General features: G+C 37.3%; 1 protein-coding gene across 3 annotated transcripts in view; it reads left to right on the top strand.

The window, feature by feature from the left end:
• Positions 1–26,592, top strand: part of ZFR (zinc finger RNA binding protein) — an 88,089-nt gene that overhangs the window by 30,017 nt on the left and 31,480 nt on the right. For all 3 annotated transcript variants that reach the window (XM_047729323.1, XM_047729322.1, XM_047729324.1), the window contains 9 exons: positions 5,163–5,410; positions 8,796–8,987; positions 9,488–9,779; positions 11,876–12,069; positions 13,766–13,885; positions 15,061–15,206; positions 22,229–22,391; positions 23,447–23,652; positions 24,577–24,727. In XM_047729323.1, coding sequence (XP_047585279.1) covers positions 5,163–5,410; positions 8,796–8,987; positions 9,488–9,779; positions 11,876–12,069; positions 13,766–13,885; positions 15,061–15,206; positions 22,229–22,391; positions 23,447–23,652; positions 24,577–24,727 — 1,712 coding nt within the window. The remainder of the gene's footprint in view (positions 1–5,162; positions 5,411–8,795; positions 8,988–9,487; positions 9,780–11,875; positions 12,070–13,765; positions 13,886–15,060; positions 15,207–22,228; positions 22,392–23,446; positions 23,653–24,576; positions 24,728–26,592) is intronic.

The following is a 26,592-nucleotide window of genomic DNA, read 5'->3' as shown; positions in this document are numbered from 1 at the left end:
CTGAGCTTTCTGTGTTTGGTGTGGTTTTGTTTTGTTTTAAATTCAGGTTCTGGGGCACCTGGGTGGCTCAGTGGGTTAAGCCGCTGCCTTCGGCTCAGGTCATGATCTCAGGGTCCTGGGATCGAGTCCCGCATCGGGCTCTCTGCTCAGCAGGGAGCCTGCTTCCCTCTCTCTCTCTCTGCCTGCCTCTCTGTCTACTTGTGATCTCTGTCTGTCAAATAAATAAATAAAATCTTTAATAAATAAATAAATAAATTCAGTCCTAATCAAGGATTGTGGATTATACTTGGTTGTCATATCTTGTTAGTTTTAGTTTTCTTTAATGTAGAATAATCTCCTGTTTTTATCTTGTCTCCTGACCTTGACATTTTTTAAGAGTTCAGGCCAGTTGTCCTATAAAATCCACAATCCAGATTTATCTGCTTTCTTTATGCTTAGATTTTGTCAGTTTTTTAATCAATAAAACTACCTGAGTGAGCTTTAGCATTTCATCACATCAGGAACACATAAGTAATGCTATAAATTCCTTATTGATGGCAGGTATAATCACTTATTAAAGTGGTGACTACCCAGATCTCTCCATTTTAAGGATACCTTTTCCCCTTTGTACCTATCCAAATAGTCTATGGGCTTGTTGCCCTAACTGCTTTTGACTATTGTGTTGGATCCTTTGAAAGTCTCTTAAATGAATCAAGTTCTACAATGATGGATATAAAATCTTTTTACATTGATTCTCAGCATTCTTCTCTAAGGAAGCGTCACCTCTTTTTAGCATTACTATGGACTCAGAATTTTTTGATCAGTGTGGTATAATCCATTACTTTCATTTTTCTTTTTGAGGCACATACTTTCTCAATTTTGGCCAATGAGATCCTTTTCAAACTGGCTCCTGAGCCTTTTGGACTTGGCATCATTATTTTTTGAGCACTTTTTCCTTTTTTTCTTCCACAGTAGGACATTACTGATACACTTAAAGCATTTCATGCCCAAAACTCACAGCCATTTCATAAAGGAGCTGCGTTTTCTAATATGGTATTTAGAAGTCAGAATCTATACTTAGAAATACATAGTTTTTAATGGCTGCATAATATTTTATTGTTTGGTTGTACTATATAGATTTTAAAGTTTCTTTCTTGGGATGCTAAGTTTCATATTATGGAAAAACTAGAAACAACAGTGGGCAAAATAATCCTTGTATGAAAAGATTTGTAAATTTGCCAGTTGTTTAAATTCCTGGAAATTGCCAGTATGTCAAAGAGTATGCACTTTTTAAAAAAAAGTGATACATGGTGTGAAATTGCCATCCAAGCAAATCATTGTTAGGACTCTGAGTTCTGTATGTGCAATTTTATATCAGCTACAACTTAGGTCAGCTGTTTTTTTCATCTCATTAAACTTAGTTCTAGAATCTCAGTACCTGCTAAATGGTGGCTTATAACATGCTGAATTTACTACTGAAATGGTGGTTTTTGTTTCTGATATTGTACATTGTATTTAAAAATAATATTTCAACTTAATTTGTAACTTACTAATTGATAAGGATTTTTCTTTTTTTTTTTTTAAAGATTTTATTTATTTATTTGACAGACAGAGATCACAAGCAGACAGAGAGGCAGGCAGAGAGAGAGGAGGAAGCAGGCCCCTTGCTGAGCAGAGAGCCCGATGCGGGGCTCAATCCCAGGACCCTGAGATCATGACCTGAGCCGAAGGCAGCGGCTTAACCCACTGAGCCACCCAGGCACCCCAGGATTTTTTTTTTTTTTTTTTAAGATTTTATTTATTTATTTGACAGACAGAGATCACAAGTAGGCAGAGAGGCAGGCAGAGAGAGAGGGGGAAGCAGGCTCCCTGCTCCGCGTGGGGCTCAATCCCAGGACCCTGGGATCACGACCTGCGCCGAAGGCAGAGGCTCTAACCTACTGAGCCACCCAGGCGTGCCCCGATAAGGATTTTTTTTTTTTAAGATTTTATATTTATTGTTTTGAGAGAGAGAGCATGAGAGGAGAGACATCAGTGGGAAAAGCAGACTCCCTGCCGAGCAGAGAGCCTGATGTGGGACTCGATCCTGGGACTCCAGGATCATGATCTGACCGAAGGCAATCGTTTAACCAGTTGAGCCATGCAGGCACCCCTAATTGATAAGGATTTTTTTTTTTTTTAAAGATTTTATTTATTTATTTGACAGAGGGAAATGAAATCACAAGTAAGCAGAGAGGCAGGCAGAGAGAGAGGAGGAAGCAGGCTCCCTGCTGAGCAGAAAGCCCAATGTGGGGCTCGAACCCAGGACCTGGGATCATGACCTGAGCCAAAGGCAGCGGCTTAACCCACTGAGCCACCCAGGCGCCCCTTGATAAGGATTTTTAATAAAAGTACTTTTTTCCCCCTAGAGGCCAGGGAGAGGGAGAGAGAATCCCAAGCAGGCTCCACGCCCAGCACATAGCCCAACATGGGGCTCAATATCACAACCCTGAGATCATGACCTGAGTCTAAATAAAGAGTCGGATGCTGACCGACTGAGTCACCCAGGTGCTCCTAATAAAAGTACTTTTTAAGTGAAAATGTTTTAGCCCTCAGAAATTGAGCTTTTATTTAGAGATGCAACCTTATGTTTACTTTCCAGTAGTGCTTTTATGAGAAATGTACATTTGTTTGCCAGTAGTCATAGGAGATTAAGTAGTAAGCTATATAGTTAAGCTTACCTTTTATTAGTTTTAGACTACAGATAAGCAAATGAAGATTAGTTTGTAAATATTAAGCTTAGCGTGGTGATTTTTATGGTTTAAATAACTCAGTGTTTAAAACACTTCACAGGGGTGCCTGGGTGGCTCAGTGGGTTAATAAGCCGCTGCCTTTAGCTCAGGTTGTGATCTCAGGGTCCTGGGATCCAGCCCTTCATCAGGCTCTCTGCACAGTGGGGAGTTGCTTTACCCTCTCTCTCTTCCTACTTGTGATCACTCTATCAAATAAATAAATAAAATCCTTTTTAAAAAATAGAAAGCGCCTCACAGTCTCTTAGCCTGTTTTCTTATCTGTCAAGTAAGAATAATAATAGTTGTCTTATAGATCTGTTTTAAGACTTCACTGTGTCTGGAACACTGCACTGAATACTGTGGATTTTCAATTAAAAAAAAGCTGAAAGTCCTGGTCATCCAGCATTATAGGATGCTATTGCCCTTATGCTACTTTTTATCTTCTTGATACATTAATTCATGAGGTTACATTTAAGTGGTATTTTTACAGTTTCTGTACACAACAGCTAGTCATTTGGAAAATATCTTTAAAAATTTTCATATAAAAATCATGGTCCTAAACCATAAGTGACTCTTAATCTCACAAAACAAACTGAGGGTTGATGGGGGGAGGGGGGTTGGGAGGGGGGTGGGATTATGGACACTGGGGAGGGTATGTGCTATGGTGAGTGCTGTGAAGTGTGTAAACCTGGTGATTCACAGACCTGTACCCCTGGGGATAAAAATATATTATGTTTATAAAAAATAAAATTAATAAAAAAAAAATCACGGTCCTAGCCAGTTACAACTTAAAAATAGCTTTGTTAATTTTAACTAGACAATTTATGGTGCTTTAGAAGTGAAATTTAAACTGCATATTTCTGCCTATCACTTTGAAGACATTTGGTCTTCTGCCACATTTTTAAGTACCATAGGACATTGGTAAGACTGGCCAGAAGAGTTTATTGATCTGTAGTTTCTCCTTTGATCAGTTATATCAGTTGTTATCTGATTGTTTCTTATCTGATCATATGCTTATTATTAATATGCCTACCTGCCTCTTCATGTTTTTACTTTTAGATATTTTCTTCTCACAATACTTTCTATCTTTATAAGCACTTATATAATTTAATAGCCTGACATAAAAGTCTAGGAAGGCTTTTCATGCAAATTACTTGATTGCACTGTTTTTTAGATATTTCCAGTTCCAGGTGCTTGTGATTCTCACTTATCACGCATCTTAAATCCTCACCTTTCCAATTCATGTTTTCATTCCTGTGTATGTAGATGGCCTCAGAGCTAGTGGGTCATAAGTCTTTTCAACATAGCAGTCTGCATTTGAGAGACCAAAAAGTTTAGTTTTCCTTAACTAGTTCTTCTGTGTCATCTTGGCAACTAGGAATATTTTTCTTGAGCCTTACATGTCTTTGCTCCACTCAATTCCACTTCAGGAAAAAAAAAAAAAAAGAAGTCTTGCTGTGCGATAAATAGGGAGTCTACCAAATTTCCAGAGACCTCAGTTTAGAAAAGGGATAAGTTTTCTAGTTTTGAGATAGGCTTATAAGTAAAATCAGTAACTTTGTCAAATTTAAAACTTCTATAGATTTTTAAATCTATAAATTGCTGAACGTAAGCAACATGTATAAGTTTTGTCTGTATCAGTAACTAGCTTGTTGTGCTTATTCATTAGAGACTTTAACAATGGAAATGTATGGATGGAATCCATATGGATAGAATCAATCCATTCATTCAGCCAGAAAATACAGTGCTCTTTTTCTTTTGGAAAATGAGAACCAATGTATTTCGTTCCTAATTCCAAAATTTTTTGTCTGTTATCTTACATATTCATCTGAACTCCAGCTTCACATCACAGACTTCTGCGAAGGTTTCTTCACCTTGCTTCTCCAAAGCAGCTTCTGTCAATTCCTTGCTTTTATCAGTTGCACAACCCATCACTCAATCACCGGGATTCAAAGTCTTTTTCTGTTCCTTTAAATCTTCTGTCCTCTCAGGCATCAAGCATATACTTAAATGAATTTTTTTCCTGTCTAATATCCTAGTTCAGACTCTCCTTCAAATTCAGCCCTTCCCAAATGTATGCAGAGGAATTCTCTTCGGGGAAATACTAACAGATTCTGTAACCGTGTACATTTTATCACTGTTGTATCCCACCAACTGGGAAGTTTCTCGAAGTCAAAGACCAAATCTTACACTCCTTACACTTATAGATCTTTATAACACCTGACATGTGTTGAGTTAAAAATTTGTTGATTGACTTATAATTTTTCCAGGTTTTGTGAGTTACTCATTATTTGTAAATATGCACATGTAAACCTGCCTTTACTAGCAGAATTTATTGAATTTAAATTCAACGCATTTAACTTGGCCTGTTGTAATTATGTAACGTAATCTTTGTTTGATTTTGTTTGTAAGGTACGTCTTATTCAGGTTATGAAGCAGCAGTGTATTCAGCTGCGTCCTCCTACTACCAGCAGCAGCAGCAGCAGCAGAAGCAGGCGGCGGCGGCGGCGGCAGCTGCTGCTGCAACAGCTGCCTGGACAGGGACCACCTTTACTAAAAAAGCACCATTCCAAAACAAACAACTGAAACCAAAACAGCCTCCCAAACCGCCCCAGATTCACTATTGTGATGTTTGTAAGATCAGCTGTGCTGGACCACAGGTACTTATGTTGTATGTTTTACCACCAGCCTTCAAGTTATTTTTGGTAGTCAAGTATGGTTGATATTCTCACACTCACAGAAAAGGTTTACCTTTTCTTTCCTGTTAGCCTTTAGCTAACACATACACATATTTCACTAAATAGTCTTTTTTTAAGAAGTATTTGTATTGAGACATAAGAATTCTATTTAAAAAGGGCGCCTGGGTGGCTCAGTGGGTTAAAACCCCTGCCTTTGGCTCAGGTCATGATCCCAGAATCCTGTGATCGAGTCCCACATCGGGCTCTCTGCTCCGCGGGGAGCCTGCTTTCTCCTCTCTCTCTGCCTGCCTTCCTCTCTGCCTACTTGTGATCTCTGTCTGTCAAATTAAAAAAAAAAAAAAAAAAAAAGCTATTTAAAAAAACCTTAGAAATGATTATGTTAATGAAAACGGGCAAATTATACTTTTTTCATGAAAGATACTTTGCCCCTTAAATAAAACTTTAACTTAAAAGTTTTAATTTTAAAATTAATTAGGGTTGGGGATAAGATTGACTTTTTTTTTTTTTAAGATTTTTATTTATTTATTTGACAGAGAGAGATCACAAGCAGGCAGAGAGGCAGGCAGAGAGAGAGGAGGAAGCAGGCTCCCTGCTGAGCAGAGAGCCCAATGCGGGGCTCGATCCCAGGACCCTGAGATCACGACCTGAGCCAAAGGCAGCGGCTTAACCCACTGAGCCACCCAGGCGCCCCTAAGATTGACTTTTTATTTCTTTTAATTGTCACAGCTTGCTCTGTAAAGCCTTTATACAAAATTCTTCAACTTAACACAGTTGGCTTTTGATTTCCTTAGCTCTTGTTCGAGGTCCATGACTATATGAATAGAATGTTGTAGCTGAGAAAGGATGACCGTAGAGATAATTCAGTTTTATATACTTGAATTAAAGATGAGAGGACTTTGTCAAATGTGTTATTTTTTGGAGCATATAAATAGCAGAAGAAAATTGTCTTTCTGGAGTTTTGAAAGTCCTTAAAATAAGTTCTTTTAACAATCTGTAGTTTGCAAGATGACATTTTTTTTTTTATTTGCAGAATAACATTTCTAATAAGGCTAACTTTTCTATATGCTTTATAGAATGTTACTTATTTCTGTGTAACTTCCTTAATGAAGGAATAGAAACTTTGGGAACAAGAAAGATGTGGGGAAGTGTCTTTTTCAAAAATATCAACTAATGAAGCATGTAAAATATTTATTCCCTTTTTTCCTTAGGTTTTCTTTTTTTTTTCCTGATTGTTATACCTTAAAATATGATTTCGGCATGAGTGTTTATAAAGTCTAATGTGTTGAACCCTTATCCTGATGTTATTTAATTTCTTTAAGAATGTCTTTTTATATAAGAATTGACAAGCAGTTTGGAAGATAAAAGGCATATTATGGGAAAGGAACAGTCTTTGCCTCTGTAGTAGGTTCTTTCAGTTATATTGTCTCTGCCCCACCTATATACATTCTTCTTAATTTACTAGATTAGTTGTATCTGCTTCTTAATACTGAGTTTTTAGATTATTTTCAATTACCAGCATTCCCTGAGTTACACAAATTAGGGAATAATTATGGAATATTTAATATATGTGACCAGTTTCATAAAACCTTGTTTCTCCCTATTTTGAGTGTGATAGGAAATCGTTTCATTGTGATTACATGGTGGGGGGAGAAGGAGGAGGTAGGGAATGTTGGCAGGGACCCATGATTAAACATGGAAGGAGTATATCCTATTCTGCAATGGCTGTTGAGAGGGGATGATGCCGTGAGTGGCAAATGTAGGCCTAAGAGATGTGTTGAGTTTCTGGTACCCATATATGATAGAACATGGGTCTAGGATCATAGGTAAAAAGTAGCATTTAGAATGATATCTATAAAGCTGACCATCAGTTTGGAGTGCCTAGATCTTTATGAAAGAATAGGCCAGGGATACTTCTGCATGTCGGAGGCAGTGCCTTAAGGGGCTAATGAGAAAAGCATCATTGGCATTTTAAGTTCGAACCTAGGTCTGGACATGAGGAGAGAGAGTAACGTTCAGGTTTAAGGTTCCCAGACCTGGCTCTGCCACTTTGTGGCTTTGGACAAGTTGGAGACCTACATTTCTTTGGGCTTTTGTTTCCTCACTTATTAAGGATTTGCCCTAAATAATTGAGGCTCAGACTGCTTCATGGAGCCACTTCAGGCCACTGTAGATATTGAGAGGAGAATCAGATGACTGGGTCTTAGATCTCCCTCTTTGTTTCAAAAACAGAGCAACTTCCCCTACTTCTGCATAAGATTTCATTTGGAGAAAGGATTCTCTTGTTTAAAAATTAGAAAATCATTGTTTTAGGTAATCTTTAAAGTTCCATCCAGCTCCGAAATTCTGTGATGAATATACAGTTTTATGCTAATGATACGTCTGTCTTAAGAACAATTTTAAAAATAAAACACGGAAGAGGAACTATTTGGCCCCACTCAAGGAAAAAGAAACAGCAGTCCTTATTAACCTCCTCATTTTAATAAATCTGCTGCCTTTTATCAGCTGATTCCAGACAGTTGTTTTTTAGAGTTTTGTTTTGGTTTTGTTTTTTTTGCTAAGGATTTTATTTATCTATTTGACAGAGAGCGAGCACACAAGCAGGAGGAGCAGGAGGGATAGGGAGGAGGATGCGCTCCTCTGAGCAGAGATCCCAACCTGGGCTCAGTTTCAGGACCCTGGGATCATGACCTGAGCCGAAGGCAGACACTTAACTGACTGAGCCACTCAGGCATCCCCAGATAGTTTTTAATATAGTTTCACTATTTTATTGGCTAATATTACAATAATACTGTTTTTCCTTGCAAATATATGTAATTTTGGCTGTTTTGTATTTTAGATAAGTTTTTGTTCAGGATGGTATGGGTTCTATATGAAAACACATTCTGAGTTAGAAAAGTTAGTTTTATAAATAAACATACCTGTTCATAAAATGTCTTGTTACCATTCAGTAACTTTTTTTTTTTCATGATATAGGTACATTCCTCTCTCCTCTTAATTCTACAGTTAAATAGTTTGTGGAATGGTCACTCTGTCCATCATTATACATAAGCTGTAGAAGATTCAAATTCTTAAAACTGGGCGTGGTTACCTTATATTGTTAATATGGCTATGTATGAAAGTCCTTTGCAGATCAAAGTGTTGGATAAGTGTATTCTTGGTAAGCAAAGTACAGAGAACTACAGGTACATCACATCTATAGGGAATCCCACATGCTCTTGTTCAGTTGCTTTTATAGTTGTTGAGCCCGCATTATTAAATGAGTACTAGAGATTTGAGAATTAAATAATTTCAAATGATATAGATAGAAAATTAGCAAAGCAACATTTATCCTTTTTGTTTGAAACAGACTTACAAAGAACATTTAGAAGGACAGAAACATAAAAAAAAAGAAGCCGCATTGAAAGCCTCACAGAATACCAGCAGCAGCAACAGCTCTACTCGTGGGACTCAGAATCAGTTACGTTGTGAGCTCTGCGATGTGTCTTGTACAGGAGCAGATGCATATGCTGCCCACATTCGTGGTGCTAAGCATCAGAAAGTAGGTGTTTTTTCCCACACACCCTTATGTCTTACTCTTTTTTCTTTTACTTTTTCAATGGAGGGTTTAAATATAGGTGTCTTTAAAACTTGAAAACTTTGAGTGGATTATAGGCCTTGTTTATATGCTAATATACCTAAAGGTAACATCAAATAGTCATTGCTTAAAGAGGGAAAGATTGGAGACTTTTTTCCTTTGAATTAAACTGATCATTTATTCTTCCATTTGGAAATTTGTTGTATGATTATTTTCCTCTTGTCATGCTCAGAGCATCCAAGGGTATTCACAGAGTTCTCAAAAAAGGACTGGATTTTACTTAGTTTATGTTGTTTAAAGCAGAGGATGTGTGTGTGTGTGTATGTATATATATATTTTAGGGTTTTTATTTAAAATGATAAGTACCCATTTCCTTGATTTCTAAAGAAAAAATAAACTCTTTTAGGAAAAGTTAAAAATCAATGCTTTTTGAGTTTCCTCACAAATGTGCTTTTATTTTGTAGGTGGTTAAATTACACACAAAACTTGGTAAACCTATTCCTTCAACAGAACCAAACGTTGTTAGCCAAGCTACTTCTTCAACAGCTGTGTCTGCTTCAAAACCGACCGCCTCTCCCTCAAGCATTGCAGCAAGCAATTGTACTGTGAATACTTCATCAATTGCAACTTCTTCAGTGAAAGGTCTTACAACTACAGGAAACTCGTCTCTTAATAGCACATCCAACACTAAAGTATCAGCAGTGCCTACAAATATGGCTGCCAAGAAAACATCTACACCCAAAATAAACTTTGTTGGCAAGTACTGAAGATTCTGTGTTCCTCCTAACTCTGTCAAAGTGATGTTTCTCCTCCATGCCAGGCCTAACCCTTCTGTTTTATGCTCTTGTACCCAACCCCCTTCTTCTCTGGGGTCTTATTTGATCACATACCTGTTTTTTTCTCTTGAATTTTTAATCAGTCCTCCATCTTCTAATGGTTTCTTCCTTTGGTTTACCTCTGTCTTCCATAGTCTTTAAAAAAGGTAAGAGAAATTAAAGAACACAAAATAAAAAACCCAGACATTTTCTCATTACTGTAATCCTCCCACGCTGCAGTCTGATTCTTACTCTGTCTGCTTCTTTACTTCTTATCCAGTCCTCAGTCTGTTCCACTGTTTGCACTCTACTCTTTTGAAACTGCTTTCAGAAGTCACCAAAGATCTAATTGCCAAATCCAGTGACCAGTTTTCAGTCTCACACTGGTGATTCCTCTGACATTTGACACAGTTGACTGCTGTGCCTTAAAGCTTAAAGTCTCTATTCTGTCCACCCCATTCTCAAGTGTCTCTTTTGGGTCACCTGCCTTCCTGTTCATTAAATGGTGGTGCTTCTAAAATTCTGATTCTAGTTCTCATCTCACTCTTCTCACCCAGTATTCACAAGTGGTCTCATTCATTCCAGTATGCAGTAACTTTAAAATCTCTTGGGCAAACTCAAAACTCCCACCTTTTCAAGCTATGTTGTAGGAATTACCTGGTTATTATCTATATGGGTTTCTGTGGGCATCCAGTATCTGATTCTGTCACAAGAATGCCATGAAATAATCTCTTCAAATTGCTGCTTTTTTCACGTGGAAAATTTTACTGACATTATTTCTACTTGTTCATTGTCTCCTTCGGTTGTTTACTTAGTCCTTTTGTTTCTGTTATTATAGTTATTTCTACAAAAAGATGTGTTTTTTCTTCATAGCTACTGCCTTGTTTTAGGCCTTCAAAGTCTCTTCCTCAGAGCTTTGTCTTATACCACATCCAGTCTCTCCAAGCTTATCAAAGTCGTTTTGTTAAAATACATGTCAAATTGTTCTAGTCTCCTGCTTAAAAGTTTTTCAGTGGCCTTCTCCTTGCATGTAGGAAAAAACTATGTTCCTTAATTATCCATTCAAGGCCTTCATAGTCTGAATGTGTCATCACGTCTGCCTACATAGTAATTGATGCTGATGTCTTCTTTGAATTTACCATAGTCTTTTAAACTTCATATTGTTGTGCATGGTATTCTATTTAGACATCATTCTCTTCCTTCTTCTGGGCCAAATTCATACTTAATTACTCTTCTTTTAAAGCCCAGCTCAAGGGGCACCTGGGGGCTCAGTGGGTTAAAGCCTCTCCCTTTGGCTCAGGTTATGATCCCAGGGTCATGGGATCGAGCCCCGCATCAGGCTCTCTGCTCTGCCGGGAGTCTGCTTCTCTGCCTACTTGTGATCTCTGTCTGTCAAATAAATAAATAAAATCTTAAAAAAAAAAAAAAAAGCCCAGCTCAAGTGACACACCCTTTGCTAACTGGATCATGTTAGAGGATAAAGGGTCCATGGGCTTGTTTGTTTTGTTTTGGGAGGGTGGGGGTTTGGTTTTTGTTTGTTTGTTTGTTTGTTTTAAGCATTCCCACTTCACTGTGTTCCTACTTACTATAGCACTTAACATAGTATTTATTTGTATCTTCCCTTAAATTGTTGGTACCTCAATAGCAGCTACATTATCTAATTCTTATATTATCAGGACTGGGTGATATCCTATCACCTAATTGCTTGGGAGGGAACTAGGGATACAAACATGAATTGTGCTTAGACCCTACCTTTTTAGGTACTTGCTGTCCCCTTTTAGGTATTTGTTGTTATGAGGGTCATGGTGGGGACAGAATCATTGGTTGTTGGAGAAGGGAAAAAATCCAGGTATCTATTTCATTAACAGGAGAAAAAGGCCAAGTGGTTGATGTGTTCTTCAAAATTCTGATGTATGTCAACCAGGAGTTGGACTAATGGTGAAAAAAATAGAACTTTATCTGAAATTTCTTTTGTATCAGATTATACATTTACAAAAGAAAAACGAAAATTACTGTAATTCTTTTATGTTCCTCTAGGTGGGAATAAGCTGCAATCAACAGGAAATAAAACAGAAGACTTAAAAGGAACCGAATGTGTTAAAAGCACTCCTGTTGCCTCTGTACAGATTCCAGAAGTAAAGCCAGACACCATCTCAGAACCAGTCACACCTGCATCTCTTGCTGCTTTGCAGAGTGATGTGCAGCCAGTGGGCCATGATTATGTGGAGGAGGTATTGACTTGAGAATACCATCACTGTGAGACTAGTACAGGAAAGAAGTGTGTCACTTCGTTGGCACCTGGGTGGCTCAGTTGATTAAGTGTCCAACTCTTGGTTTGAGCTCAGGTCGTGATCTCAGGATTGTGAGATTGAGCCCCATGTTGGGCTCTGTGCTGGGCATGGAGCTTGCTTAAGATTCTCTCCCTCTGCACCCCCCCCTCCCAAAAAGTGTCATTTTGTTGCAGGAATGCTTTATGTGTAAAATTAGATTTAGGTTACTTATAAAGGAATATCACAGGAATCTTTGTTAAAAGATTTTAAAAAGCACGCCCTTGGGGCGCCGGGATGGTGGTCAGTTGAGCGATTGACTCTTGGTTTTGGCTCAGGTTGTGAGATTAAGCCCCATGGTGCTCTCCACCCTCTGCAGGGAGTTCACTTGAAGATCCTCTCCCTCTGCCCCTCTGCCCTCAAATAAATAAATTTCTTGCTCTTTAAGCTTGCCTAAGTGACATCATAATTTTTTTTTTTAACTTTATTCCTACCAACACCATCACTGTGATGTAAGATAACTTTCTATTTGTTTGGTAGGCATTCTTGTATCCTTCAAGTATCTGGCGTATAAAGAGTAAAAAAAAAAATTGTGAACCACAAAATAATAGAGTATTTCTTTCTGGACAATCATGTAGTTTCATGTATAAAATTAAAGTTGCTGAGTTATTAGATCATGTTTATTTGATTTGTCAAGCTGATTAGAAATCTTCCTGTTTTACAGGTAAACTCAGTAAATTGAGGAATGAGGGAACATTGGAGGGGCCTGATAGATATTTGCTATTAGCAAAAAGCCCAACATAGAGTGGTGTAGTACTACTCTTTACTTTCACTGTATTATAGAACATATGTAAGTTCTCTGAACTTCAGTGTCCTGATCTGTAAAACTTGGATATTTCCAAAGTTGTGAAGATTTAATAACAGTACCTAGAATAGTTCCTAACATATTGTAGATTTTTGTTAAATAGTTCTTCATTTTTTCCCTCCCATCAAGAAAAATTACATACTATGTTGTCTTTGCCAGATAGAAAAGTGGATTAATATAGTTTATAACAGTCCATTTTAAAACCATTTTTAAAATGTCAGATCTTAAGAGAGTAAGGTTTGGTTATCTAAAGAAATGTATATGGCCAGGACACCTTAATCTTTAATGATATTTGTCAATTAAGTAATCCAAAACTTCAGAGAATTGGATCCAGAGCCAGTCTTAAAAGCTTCCACAAATAATTTGAACCTAGTATCCATTACAGATATCTTAATAGCCCTGTACTTCTCTTCCTAACTGGTTGTACATTTGGGAAAAAATTGACATTGATTTTCCATAAATTTACATATATAAGATCTTAAGCTTTGTAGAAACTTGTATGCCAAAATAATGTCTTTAATTCTCTTATTTCCATCTCCAAGAGCAATAACTAGCCAGTAGCAGTTGTTCACTATTTATTAGAGAATTTATTAGAGAATTATTATCCAGTTGCATTTAAATCTAAATGTTTACACATAGATAAAGGTATTGAAATTAAAGTTAATATCAAAAGCAAATACATGCAAATTTAATTGTTTACATATATTCATCACAGAATCTGTGAGGGTTTATGAATGAAATCTTTAACTATAGTATTTTGTTAATGATTCTTGAATTCTTTTTTCCCATGTCAAGGTACGAAATGATGAGGGAAAAGTAATTCGATTCCATTGTAAATTATGCGAGTGCAGTTTTAATGATCCCAATGCTAAGGAGATGCACTTAAAAGGGCGAAGACACAGACTTCAATATAAAGTGAGTAAAATTTCAACTGTCGGACAGTTCAGTCAGTTAATGTTTAGTTCTTGATTTCAACTTAGGTCATGATCTCAGAGTCTCTATCCCTCTGCCCCTCCCCCTCTTGAAAAAATTTTCAGGAGGACCTGGGTGGCTCAGTCCATTAAGCAGCTGCCTTCAGCTCAGGTCATGATCTCAGGGTCCTGCGAGCCCTGCATCAGGCTTCCTGCTTAGCAGGGAGTCTGCTTCTCCCTCTGCCTCTCCCCGCTCTCATGCCTCTTCACTCACTCTCTCTGTCTCTTAAATAAATAAAATCTTCTAAAAAATTTTTTTTCATCTTTTTTTCTGTTATTATAGTATTTCTACAAAAAGATGTTTTTTTTAAACACCGCTTGGAACCTTTTCCATAGGAAACAAAACATCTAAATATAACTCAGTACATGAACTGTATGCTAACATTAGCATGTCATGTCTCACATTCAGATGTTTGGTTTTTATTGATCAGTTTTTTATACTTAGTCAAGAAGAGTATGACCATATTTGATCATTTTTAGTGAAAGTAACATTGCCTGGATCAAGTAATCATGTATATATAGATAATTGCTTTACATAAAGTATTTTGAAAGAAGTATTAGGTCTCCATCTATTTACCTTCTTTGTCTTGGTAAAATTCCCACTAAAATGAATTTTAAGATGAGGAATTCCTCATTGAAAACACTTCAGATGTTAAGTTAAATCCACATTATTTAAAGTTTTTAATTAGCCTAGACTAATGCACTAGATTCATGTTTTCCCTTCTAAACAAAGAGGCGGTAAAAATTAAAATAGTCTGTTTTTTAACCTCCACAGTCAGACATGTAGAATCATCTGCTTACAAACAAGTAAAGGAAAATGAAATATCCATTAGTTCACGAAGAATTTCTTCCATTGGTTAGTTATGTACTTTTTAGATACTAAGTATGTCATTGTAAATGTAGACAATTAAGAATTTAGGGGTGGGAGGGAAAGAAGGATGTTTATTAATGTATTCTGAATCTTTCCTCTAATACAACTTATTTTACTGATTTTACTCTTACAATGAAAAATTTGCAACTGAAAACCTCTATGATAAAAGAATATGGGGGATTGTCTGATGAATAATATGTGTAGATTATTAGAGGGCCAGCTGATTTTTTAAATGTCCATATTGACAGAAAAAAGTAAATCCAGATTTGCAAGTAGAAGTAAAGCCCAGTATTCGAGCCAGAAAGATTCAAGAAGAGAAAATGAGGAAGCAAATGCAGAAAGAAGAGTATTGGCGAAGACGAGAAGAAGAAGAACGCTGGAGAATGGAAATGAGGTAGTATCTTTAACTTTTAGTACCATGATAGACAGTGGTTCAGCCTTTCTAAAAAACTTAGCTATTCTGAGTGACTCCCATTCAAAGCAATCCAGATTTATTTGATGTACTTAAGTTTTCACTTTTCAGGAAGATCCTAGGTATAGGAAAGAAATGCATTACAATGAAGTTATTGGCTATTCTAGTATTTGACCGTGGCCTTGGTGGTATCTTATATATATTAAGTATAAGTGGTATCTTACATATATTAAGTGCATGAAGAAATAGTTAAATTATATATAGATTTTTTTTTTTTTTTTTTAAATAAACTGTACTCTACTTAGTGTGGGGCTTAAACTCAAAAACCCAAGATCAAGAGTCACCTGCTTTACTGACTGAGCCAGCCAGGTATCCCAGAATAGTTTAATATTATAAATAAATGTCTCAGTTTAAAACAAAATAGAACATTTGGTTACATGGTAAAAATATGAGTATAGGATCTGGTAGATTCTAGACAAAATTGTGTGCTTTTTAAAAAGAAACATCTATCATAGAAGCTTGAGGCTATAGGGAAGAAGAAAGGAGAAAACATGTCTTCCAGAGATATGTTAATGTTTGATTTTATTGATATAACTGATGACTTTTTTCCTTTTTGGCGGGAGGGGGGAGAATGCATGCAAGCTGGGGAGGGGCATTGAGGGGAGAGAGTGTGTTGTAAGTGGCCTCCATGCCCAGTGCAGAGACCCATATGGGGCTTGATCTCACAACCCTGAAATCATGACCTGATCCCAAATCAGAGAGTCAAGTGCTTAACTTTCTGAGCCACCCAGGTGCCCCAGCATATCCTTAAATAATATAATTCAGGGGCACTCAGCTGGCTTAGTCAGTAGAGCATGTGACTCTTGATTTCAGGGTCATGAGTTAAAACCCCACATTGAGTGTGGAGGTTACTTGAAAAAATTAAATGGTACTGTTCAGTGGTTTTTAAGTAATATTCACAGAGTTGTACAGCCTTCACCACAGTCCATTTTAAAACCATTTTTGTCACCCCCCCCCCCAGAAGAAACCATAAACCCGTTGGTAGTCACTCCCTATTTTCCCCCCACCCCTACATCTACCCCTGGGCAACCACAATATACTGTCCGTCTATAGACTTATTCTGGGGTTACCTGCGTGGCTCGGTTGGTTAAGCATCCACCTTTAGCATAGGTCATGATTCCAGGGATTAAGTTCTCCATTGGGCTCTTTGCTTAGCATGGAGTTTGCTTCTCCCTCTCCCTCTGTGTACTCCACCCCCCCCCAAATGAATAAATCTTTAGACTTATTCTGGAGATTTCATATAAATGGAATCATACGATGTATGGTGTTTTTTCTCTGCCTGCTTTCACTTCACCGTGTTTTTAAGATTCATGCATGTTTTAGCATGTAACAGTACTTTGTTTCATGGCTTAATAATATTCCGTCATAAGAATGTGTAACATTGTTCATTTATCAGTTGATGGACATTTGTGTTGTTTCCACTTTTGGGGTGTCATGAATACTGCTGCTAGGAGTATTTGTACAAGTTTTAAAATATATTGGGGCGCCTGGGTGGCTCAGTGGGTTAAAGCCTCTGCCTTCGGCTCAGGTCATGATCTCAGGGTCCTGGGATCAAGCACCACATCGGGCTCTCTGCTCAGCAGGGAGCCTGCTTCCTCCTCTCTTTCTGCCTGCCTCTCTGCCTACTCTGTCAAATAAATAAATTTTTTAAAAAAATTTTTTTAAATAAATAAATAAAATATTATTTCAGGGGCTCCAGGTCATGGGATTGAACCCCACATTGGGCTCCCTGCTCAGTGTGGAGCCTGCTTCTCCCTCTCTCAACACTGCCTGCTTGTGTATATACTCACTCTCTCTGTCAATTGAATAAAATCTTTTAAATATATCTGTATCTATAGATATAGATATATATTTCAGAAAATAAGCATAATGTACGCTTTCTTTTTTTAAGTTTTTTTTTTATTTATTTGACAGAGCATAAGCAGGGGGAGTGAGAGAGGGAGAATCAGGCTTCCTGCCGGGCAGGGAGCCCAGTGATGGGCTCAGTCCCAGCACCTGGGATCATGACCTGAGCCAAAGGCAGATGCTTAACCAACTGAACCACCCAGGCACCCCTGTACACATTTTATAATTCACTTTTTTCATTTATACGTCAATTTAAAAATTAAGCTAGGATTATTTTCTTTTTTGTGACAGCATAGTATTCTCTTATATGAATGTGTAATTTTCTTTATAGCTTGTCCTCCTTTGTTAGATACTTGGGTTGTTTCCAGTGTTTCTGTACCATGGTTATTACATTGACCATGCTTGAGGCTATATTATTGCATAAATTATGATTTTATGTTGGTAATAATAATATTTCCAGAAATAGAAATATTTGTTTGAAGGAAACCCATGCTTCTGCCTATACTGAGTACTCTAACTTCAATTATTTTCAGATATTTTGGTTTCAGGACCCTTTATACTCCATTATTACTGAAGATAATTATTGAAGATATAATTATTGAAGATAATAATTGAAGATATAGTTGAAGAATAGTAATAAAGATAAACTCAGTTGAGTTTCAGGACCCTTTATACTCAGTAATTATTAAAGACTCCAAATAGTTTTTGTTTATGTGGGTTATAGCTGTCAGGATTTCACTGTATTAAAAATTAAAACTGAGGGGTGCCTGGGTGGCTCAGTGGGTTAAAGCCTCTACCTTCGGCTCAGGTCATGATCCCAGGGTGCTGGGATCGAGCCCCGCATCGGGCTCTCTGCTCGGCAGGGAGCCTGCTTCCCTTCCTCTCTCTGCCTGCCTCTCTGCCTACTTGTGATCTCTCTCTCTCTGTCAAATAAATAAAATCTTTAAAAAAAAAAAAAATTAAAACTGAGGGGCGCCTGGGTAGCTCAGTGGGTTAAAGCCTCTGCCTTCAGCTCAGGTCATGATCCCAGGGTCTTGGGATCGAGCCCCGCATCGGGCTCTCTGCGCAGTGGGGAGCCTGCTTCCCCTTCTCTCTCTCTCTGCCTGCCTCTCTGCCTACTTGTGATCTCTGTCTGTCAAATAAATAAATTTTAAAAAATCTTTAAAAAATTAAAACTGAGAAATTTAATATTTATGAATTCATTTAAAAATGACATTTTAGGGACGACTGGGTGGCTCAGTTGGTTAAGTGGCTGCCTTCAGCTCAGGTCATGATCCCAGCGTCCTGGGATCGAGTCCCACATTGGGCTCCTTGCTCGGCAGGGAGCCTGCTTCTCCCTCTGCCTCTGCCTGCCTCTCTGTCTGCCTGTGCTCGCTCACTCTCTCTCCCTCTGTCTCTGACAAATAAATAAATAAAAATCTTTTAACCAACTGAGCCACCCAGGCGTCCCAATAAAAATCTTTTAAAATAAAAAAATAGGGGCGCCTGGGTGGCTCAGTGGGTTGGGCCGCTGCCTTCGGCTCGGGTCATGATCTCAGGGTCCTGGGATTGAGTCCCGCGTCGGGCTCTCTGCTCAGCAGGAAGCCTGCTTCCCTCTCTCTCTCTCTCTGCCTGCCTCTCCGTCTACTTGTGATCTCTCTCTGTCAAATAAATAAATAAAATCTTTAATAAAAAAAATAAAAAATAAATTAAAATGACATTTTAATTATATTTGTTATAATATAAATGTATTGGGTGCCTGGGTGGCTCAGTTGGTTAAGCGGCTGCCTTCAGCTCAGATCATGATCCTGGAGTCCCGGGATCAAGTCCCACATCAGGCTCCGTGCTCAGCGGAGAGTCTGCTTTTCTCCCTCTGCCCCTCCCCACCTCTTGTGCTCACCCACTCTCTCTCATTCTCTCTCAAATAAATAAAATCTTTAAAAATATGTATATAAACAAATTGACTAATTATATTACATTGCATATATTTAATAAATATAACTTGGTGAAAATTGATCGTAATATAACTATTTCTTCACCAGAATTGTGTGAATGATACTGTTTTACATTTTTGCAAATCCCTTTAAATGTCTTGCTTAAAAGAAGGCAGCATGATTCTCATGTGTGCTTCTGTGTTCATTTTGTTGCAATACCACATTCTGCCTCTGGATAACTCCTCTATACATTCAAAAGAGAGTTAAGAATGGAAAAGGTGTATGATGTCTTAATAAGACATGGATCTGCTGACAGAGCCTCAGGGACCATCTGGAGTCCTTGGAAATTTCCACACTTTTAAAATTGCTGCTACAACATTAAAGTTCTCTGCCAATGAGAGAGAGAAATATGAAATCCTTTTTTGGTTGGTTGGGTTTTGTTTTCAAAGTTGAAATTTGGGATAGGAAAGGTAAATCTTTTCAAATTTGTTTCAGTTCAGTTTGAATTATAATTATATTACTGGCAAATTTTCAAAAGCTTTTTTTTTTTTTTTTTAAAGATTTTATTTATTTATTTGACAGAGAGAGATCACAAGCAGGCAGAGAGGCAGGCAGAGAGAGAGGAGGAAGCAGGCTCCCTGCTGAACAGAGAGCCCGATGCGGGGCTCGATCCCAGGACTCTGAGATCATGACCTGAGCCAAAGGCAGCGGCTTAACCCACTGAGCCACCCAGGTGCCCCCAAAAGCTTTTTTGAATATAGTTGACACACAATACATTAGTTTTAGGTGTACAACATTCTGATTCAGTAAGTTTATACTTCATATGTGCCCACCACACATGTAGCTACCATCTGTCCCCAGACAACACTGTTAACAATATCACTGACTATATTCCTTATATTATGCCTCTGTGACTTACTCATTTCATAACTGGAAGCTTGGATCTTCCACTCCCCTTCACTCATTTTGCCCATCCCCTCATGCCCCTTCCCTGTAGCAAACATCAGTTCTCTATGTTTATATCAGTTCTCTATATTTCGCTTGTTTGTTTACTCATTTGTTTTTTAAGATTCCACATATGAGAGTAATCATATATTTGTCTTTCTCAGTCTGACTTATTTCACTTAGCATAATACTTTCTGGTCCATCCATGTTATTGCAGATGGCATGATCTCATCCTTTTTTATGGCTGCATAATATTCCGGTGTGTGTCCATCCACATCTTCCTTATCTGTTTGTCCATCAGTGGACACTTAGGTTGCTTACATATTTTGGCTATTGTAAATAATGCTTCAGTAAACATAGATGTGCATGTATCTTCTTAAATTAGTGTTTTCAGTTTCTTTGGTTAGTTATACAGTAGTTGAGTTATTGGATCATAAGATATTTTTATTTTTAATGTTTTCCACCTTGGCTGCACCAGTTTACATTCCCACCAGCAGTGTACAGGGGTTCCTTTTTCTCCACATCCTTGTCAACCACTTTTTATTTCACATATTGAATTTTATTACATGTTTGAACATTTACATTTCCTCTCTAGTAAATTGCCTGGGTTTTATTTATTTGTTTACTTACTTAACTATTATTTTGTACAGACACTATATTGTAGCAATTAACCTATTATTAATGTGTTATCTTCAGATAGTTTTTACTGTTATGTATTGGTTTTTACTTTTTAATATGTTTAAATATATCAGTCTCATTTTTTGTGAATAATCTGCCTTTGTAATGCATTTGAAACTCTCTGTACTTAGTTATGGAACTTTTCCTCTTTTGTTGATATATCAAATATTTATTAAGCACCTACGATGTGCTAGAAAATTGCATGTAGTGTGTTAGGCACTGAGTATGAATCGGTAAACAATGGATAAAAATCCCTGCCCTTATATAACTTAAACATTTGTGTTCAATAATAATAATAAACTATTCAAAACTGGATAAGTGTAGTTTTTTAGAGCCTTCAACCTGTTATTCATTTTCTCTCAAGGCCTAAATAACAGAGAATTGTGTTTCTCTACTACTTCTAAGTCAGATGACCCAAAAAAGCACTGCTTATTCCCAATCTGAGGAAATTGGTAGTTTCTAAAGAGCTACATGAGAAGCATACTTGGGTTTGTTTTTGTTTTTGTTTTTGATTTTGGAGAAGTGTGCTTCTTTCTTTTACATTAAACAAATTTGTCTAGGAAAACCTTACTCCTATCAAAATTTACATTAGAGACATAATTTCTCTTTGTAGTTATCGGTACCCTAGTTTGAAGCTAAAAGTAAAGACAGAAGTGAGAGTGAGTAGTAAAAAAGAAATTAGATTCTGAAAATGACCATTAAAGCAGAAATTATACAATAGCTGCCCACAGTCCAGGTTCAGCCCATGGAACTTTTCATTTGATACACATAGTATTTTTAATTTAAACCAACACTAAAGATTCTGAAAAACATTAAAATCCTGATGATCTTGGGATTGGAACCCTGTATTCCCTTATGGCAGTAATTAATTGGGGCTGAGTAGCAGCTGTTCTCTTTAGCCAGAACATGTACTTTCTCCTCCCCCCTTAAAATTTTTATTTAAATGCTAGATAACAGACGTGCTTTCTACTTGACCATAGTCCTCCCCAACCTTAATATGTCCCCACAAATGAGACAGAATGTGAGTTGCCATTCATCACTGTCTTGCACTGTTGTTTTTCCTCAGTAGACAAATTTGTGTATACCTGTATCATAAATGGGGAAATTAAAAATAGTCTTAAGAGGTTCTCTCTACATAGAAAATAGGAGGGAGCACATTTCTATAGAGACAGGAAGAAAATTCCTGAATGTGTGCTTCAGGTTTTTCATTCACACACGTTACTGGTCCAGCCACTGTAGGTAGGCATTTAAGTTTACAATATCTTAAAGGAGAGATTGAAGGAAGCTCTGAGGTTTTTGGTGTTTGTTCCTTTGGCTTTGACATCAGGCTATGAAATTTTGTGTTGCTTTTCTCTTTGTTTTCTCACCTCTTTTTACTCATACTTGCATCCATTTGTAGATGAAAGCAAATAAAGGATATTAGTTACACGCGGGAAAAAGGAAGGTGTTAGCTAAGCTGATCTGGGACAGTTTTTTTAATTGCATTTTTTGTCATTATTGATGTAAGTTCTTGGGTTGTATTTTTCTTGTAATAAGGTTTGTAATATCATTCTCTGTTTTCAGACGCTACGAAGAGGACATGTATTGGAGAAGAATGGAGGAAGAACAACACCATTGGGATGATCGCCGCCGAATGCCTGATGGAGGCTATCCTCATGGTCCCCCAGGCCCATTAGGCCTTCTGGGAGTCCGACCAGGCATGCCTCCTCAGCCACAGGGGCCTGCAGTAAGTGTACACATAATTTACTTAGGGGATAAAGTGTTAAGATTGATTCAGCATTAGAAGATAACAGTTTGGGGAGACTAATTCTTAGATTTAATAGTCTCATAATGTCAGTGTAAGGTTTTCATCTGATTTAGAATTTTCCCTCCTTTTATTATAGCTTCTAACTCATGTCTTATAAAGGACTTCATAGAGTGTCCATGAATTTTTCTTAACCTTAAAAGCTAAACAGGAGCGGAGCTTTTGTTCTGTCAAGTGTTCTTTAACATTAGAGATTTTCTTTCCTTTGTTTTTCTTGACGTTTGCGAGAGCAATCACTTTTGAAGGCAGCTGCTTTGCCTTCAAAATTATTATCTTCCCATTACCTGTTGTTGAGAATCTTCTTTCCTTCTTCAAAACCTGACCATCTAAAACCTGCTACTGCTTCTGAATTGAGTGCAGGATAAGGGGTATGTAAATGGTTCAACTTGAGCATCACAGTTGATGTACTAGGAAAAGTATAGGAAAGATAATGCATCTTGAGGTTTGTGTTCTATAGAAGCTTGTGTAAGAGAAGAGACACCAGCTTATGAAGAGCATTCCATAGAAGTTCCGACTACAAAACTAGAGAATTTTTTGTTGTTTTCCAGAGAGCATTTAGGAGAAACAGCAAAGTCCTCCTCTTTAACTTACTCTCTTTCTCATTTGTCTTTACACAGAACAAGCATTTGTAAGACCTGTTTTATCAAAGTAAAAAAAAATTTCACAATCAACGATCTTTAAAGTTGAATAAGAAGTATTTCCATAACCTTAGATACGGTGTTCAGGCAAAGTATGTGTACATACAGAGATAAACAAATGCATACATAAACAAGCATCCGACTCTTGATAGTATAACTTTCCAAAGTTTGCAGTTTTGTTTTTACTGAAGTAGAAAAGCGGAAGATAATTTTAAGGGGACATTTTGCATAGTTGACTTTTTTATTAAAAAGATATGACAAACATACATATAGTTGAAAAATATGTTTATTTTTGCCCAGGAAGCACTGCTTTTAAATGAAGTAACTTTTTTTCTCTAGCCCTTACGTCGTCCTGATTCATCTGATGACCGTTATGTAATGACAAAACACGCAACCATTTATCCAACTGAAGAGGAATTACAGGCAGTTCAGAAAATTGTTTCTATCACTGAACGTGCTTTAAAACTTGTTTCAGACAGTTTGTCTGAACATGAGAAGAGCAAGAGCAAAGAGGGAGATGATAAGAAAGAGGGAGGTAAAGACAGGTGTGTTTTCAGAGTTACTTTGCTTGTTTTTTGTTTTTCTTTCCATGTACTTCTTAGACTTGAAATAAGTTACAGAGACTAAAAATTCTCTGGTATGAATGTACATGTCTTGTTTGGGTAGATATTTAATGTATTTAGCTGCTTTTTGCTAAAATAAATAACATAGTTGCTTAAAATCTCCAATCTTATGATTTTACTAATTTTATTTTAATTTATATAAAACTATTTTGAAGCTTTTTTCAAAGCCGCCTTCATAATTGCATTCAGCTGCTCTTCCGTTTTCCTTTGTTGTATCTGTCCCACATTCAGTCCTTGTTTTAGCAATTTGTTTCCTTAGTTCGTTGACCATAAAGCATGAAGAAACTTAAGCTTTGGAAACTTTTTTTAGGTAGGCTCCAGGCCCACTGTGGAGCCCAACACAAGGGTTAAACTCATTACCTTAAGATCAAGAGTCAGATACTTAACCAAATGAGCCACTCAGGCACACCTGGAAACATCTTTCATATCAAGTTTTACGTTGTGCTTTTTCCTTTTACCATTTGGAAATATTTTTACATTATATTAAACATGACTCTTGGGGCACTTAGGTGCCTCAGACAGTTAAGCATTCAACTCTTGATCTTAGCTCAGGTCTCAGTCTCAGGGTCATGAGATTTTTAAAAAAGGAACCATGACTCTTATTCTGATTTGTAAAATGAGACACAGAAATGTTAATATTCTTTGAAATTGTCCCCGTGAGATCTTAGTTCTTGATTTATTTATCTATATATCTTATCGAAATGAAGGCTGCTTCTTAAAAATATTAAATATTTTTAAACTGTAGTTGATAGCATAAAATTATTTAATTTACTATTATATATTTAGAGATTATCATGGCTATGGCTGGGAAGACAAATGTCATAGTATAATTTGATTTCACCACAGAGCTTTAAAAGGAGTTTTGCGAGTGGGAGTATTGGCAAAAGGATTACTTCTCCGAGGAGATAGAAATGTCAACCTTGTTTTGCTGTGCTCTGAGAAACCTTCAAAGACATTATTAAGCCGTATTGCAGAAAACTTACCCAAACAGCTTGCTGTAAGTATTATGGAAATGTTCATTTTTACCCCTTGTCTGGTTCAGAAGTTTTTGGCAGGACTAACTGTGCTTCAGCCTAAACCTAAGCCAGCCTTTAAATTTTTGGCTTGACTTTCCATTTTGAGATTTTTTTGTTTTTTGCCAGGGTGGGGGGGTTGGTTTTTGTTGTTGTTGTTGTTGTTGTTGTTGTTTTGCTTCGTTGTGCAAATTGGTAGGACTGTTTTTCTAGTTTGCCTTTTTAGGTTTTATTGTGCTTGCATTTGACATGAAGCCATCGTGCTAATTTATTTAAAAATGTAAAATTGTAGCACATGTCCTCATCCTGGTTTTTTTTCCAAGATTTGAAGCATAAGAGAGAAGGCAGTTGTTGACAGAAAATGGTTTTTCTTTTTCTTTTTTTTTTTTTTTGTTAAAAACAAAGCCCCTGTGTAACAAGCTTGAATTTTTAAAATCTGTGAACCTCTTGCCTGTTTAATTGAATACATGTTTTTTAATAAAATACAGTAAGAAATAGTCTTTCCAATTTGAATTTCCCTGATCTTACTTTTCTTTTTCTGTCTTTATAATGATAGGAATTCTATCTTTGTCCAGCAAATCATGGCAATGCACAATTAGTAGAATATCCCCCTTTTTGGTCTTACAAAAGCAAACTTTTTAAGTTTGAATTCTAAAAAATGTTACACATTAGTCTCATAATCTCAGATTGGGATTTAAGGTAAATATATTCCTTGGGGAGCCTGGGTGATACAGTCAAATGTCCAGCTCTTGGTTTTGGCTTGGGTCTTGAGATCAAAGCCCACATTGGGCTCAGCCCTCAGCACAGTCTGTTCAAGACTCTCCCTCCCTCTCCTTCTGCCTCCCCCATCCCCAGCACACACTCACCCACCCCAGCACACTCCCTCTCTCTCTCTCTCTCTAAATAAAATAAAAAATTTTTTTTAAGATTTTATTTATTTATATGACAGATGGAGATCACAAGTAGGCAGAGAGGCAGGCAAAGAGAGAGAGAGGGAGAAGCAGTCTTTCCCCTGAGCAGAGAGCCCGATGTGGGGCTCATTCCCAGGACCCTGAGATCATGACCTGAGCCAAAGGCAGAGGCTTTAACCCACTGAGCTACCCAGGTGCCCCTAAAATAAATTTTGAAAGAAATATATTTCTTGAATAATTTAATGTATATAATTTATTTTAAAACCTTTTTGGTTTTAAAAGTTAGTTTAATTAGGTATTCTAAATCCAAGGATTGACATTTCATTGGTAATGTGTATTCTACAGCAATGAGTCAGAATAAATAGTACCTGACCACAGCAGAGCAACTGGTAACAAAAGGGATAGTGAACCACAGTGTTGAACTTAAGCTCTGACAGCTAACACTTAATGTTGTTTGCTTTATGTTCCCATTGTTCGGGATACGGAAGTTTCTCATTGTGGATGAGTCTTTTAAGTGCTAGGAACCAGAAGAATTGGCATTGTGTCTGCTTTTTATCCCTCTGTTGAGGCTGCTAGGGCAATAGGATTTGAGGGCCTCGAGAGAATTACATAATTTGCCAGAAATACCTTGATCTTAATTGTGATGCTTGGGGGCGCCTGGGTGGCTCAGTCATTAAGCATCTACCTTTGGCTCAGGTCACATAGGGCTCCCTGCCCTGCTGGAAGCCTGCTTCTCCCCCTCCCACTCCCCTTGTCTGATGATCTCTCTCAGTGTCTCTCTCTGTCAAATAAATAGATAAAATCTGAAAAAAAAAAAAAAATGATGCTTAATAAAACTACGAAGTAGGGAAATATATCCATCCTATGGAAATAATCAAGCAGTTAGACTAAAAGCAAAATACCCTTTCCAAATCAGACTGTACTTACTATACAAGGGA

This window comes from Lutra lutra, chromosome 5 (genome assembly GCF_902655055.1).
Source record: "Lutra lutra chromosome 5, mLutLut1.2, whole genome shotgun sequence".
Classification (NCBI taxonomy): Eukaryota; Metazoa; Chordata; class Mammalia; order Carnivora; family Mustelidae; genus Lutra; species Lutra lutra.
This window is presented reverse-complemented; position numbering and strand designations above follow the sequence as displayed.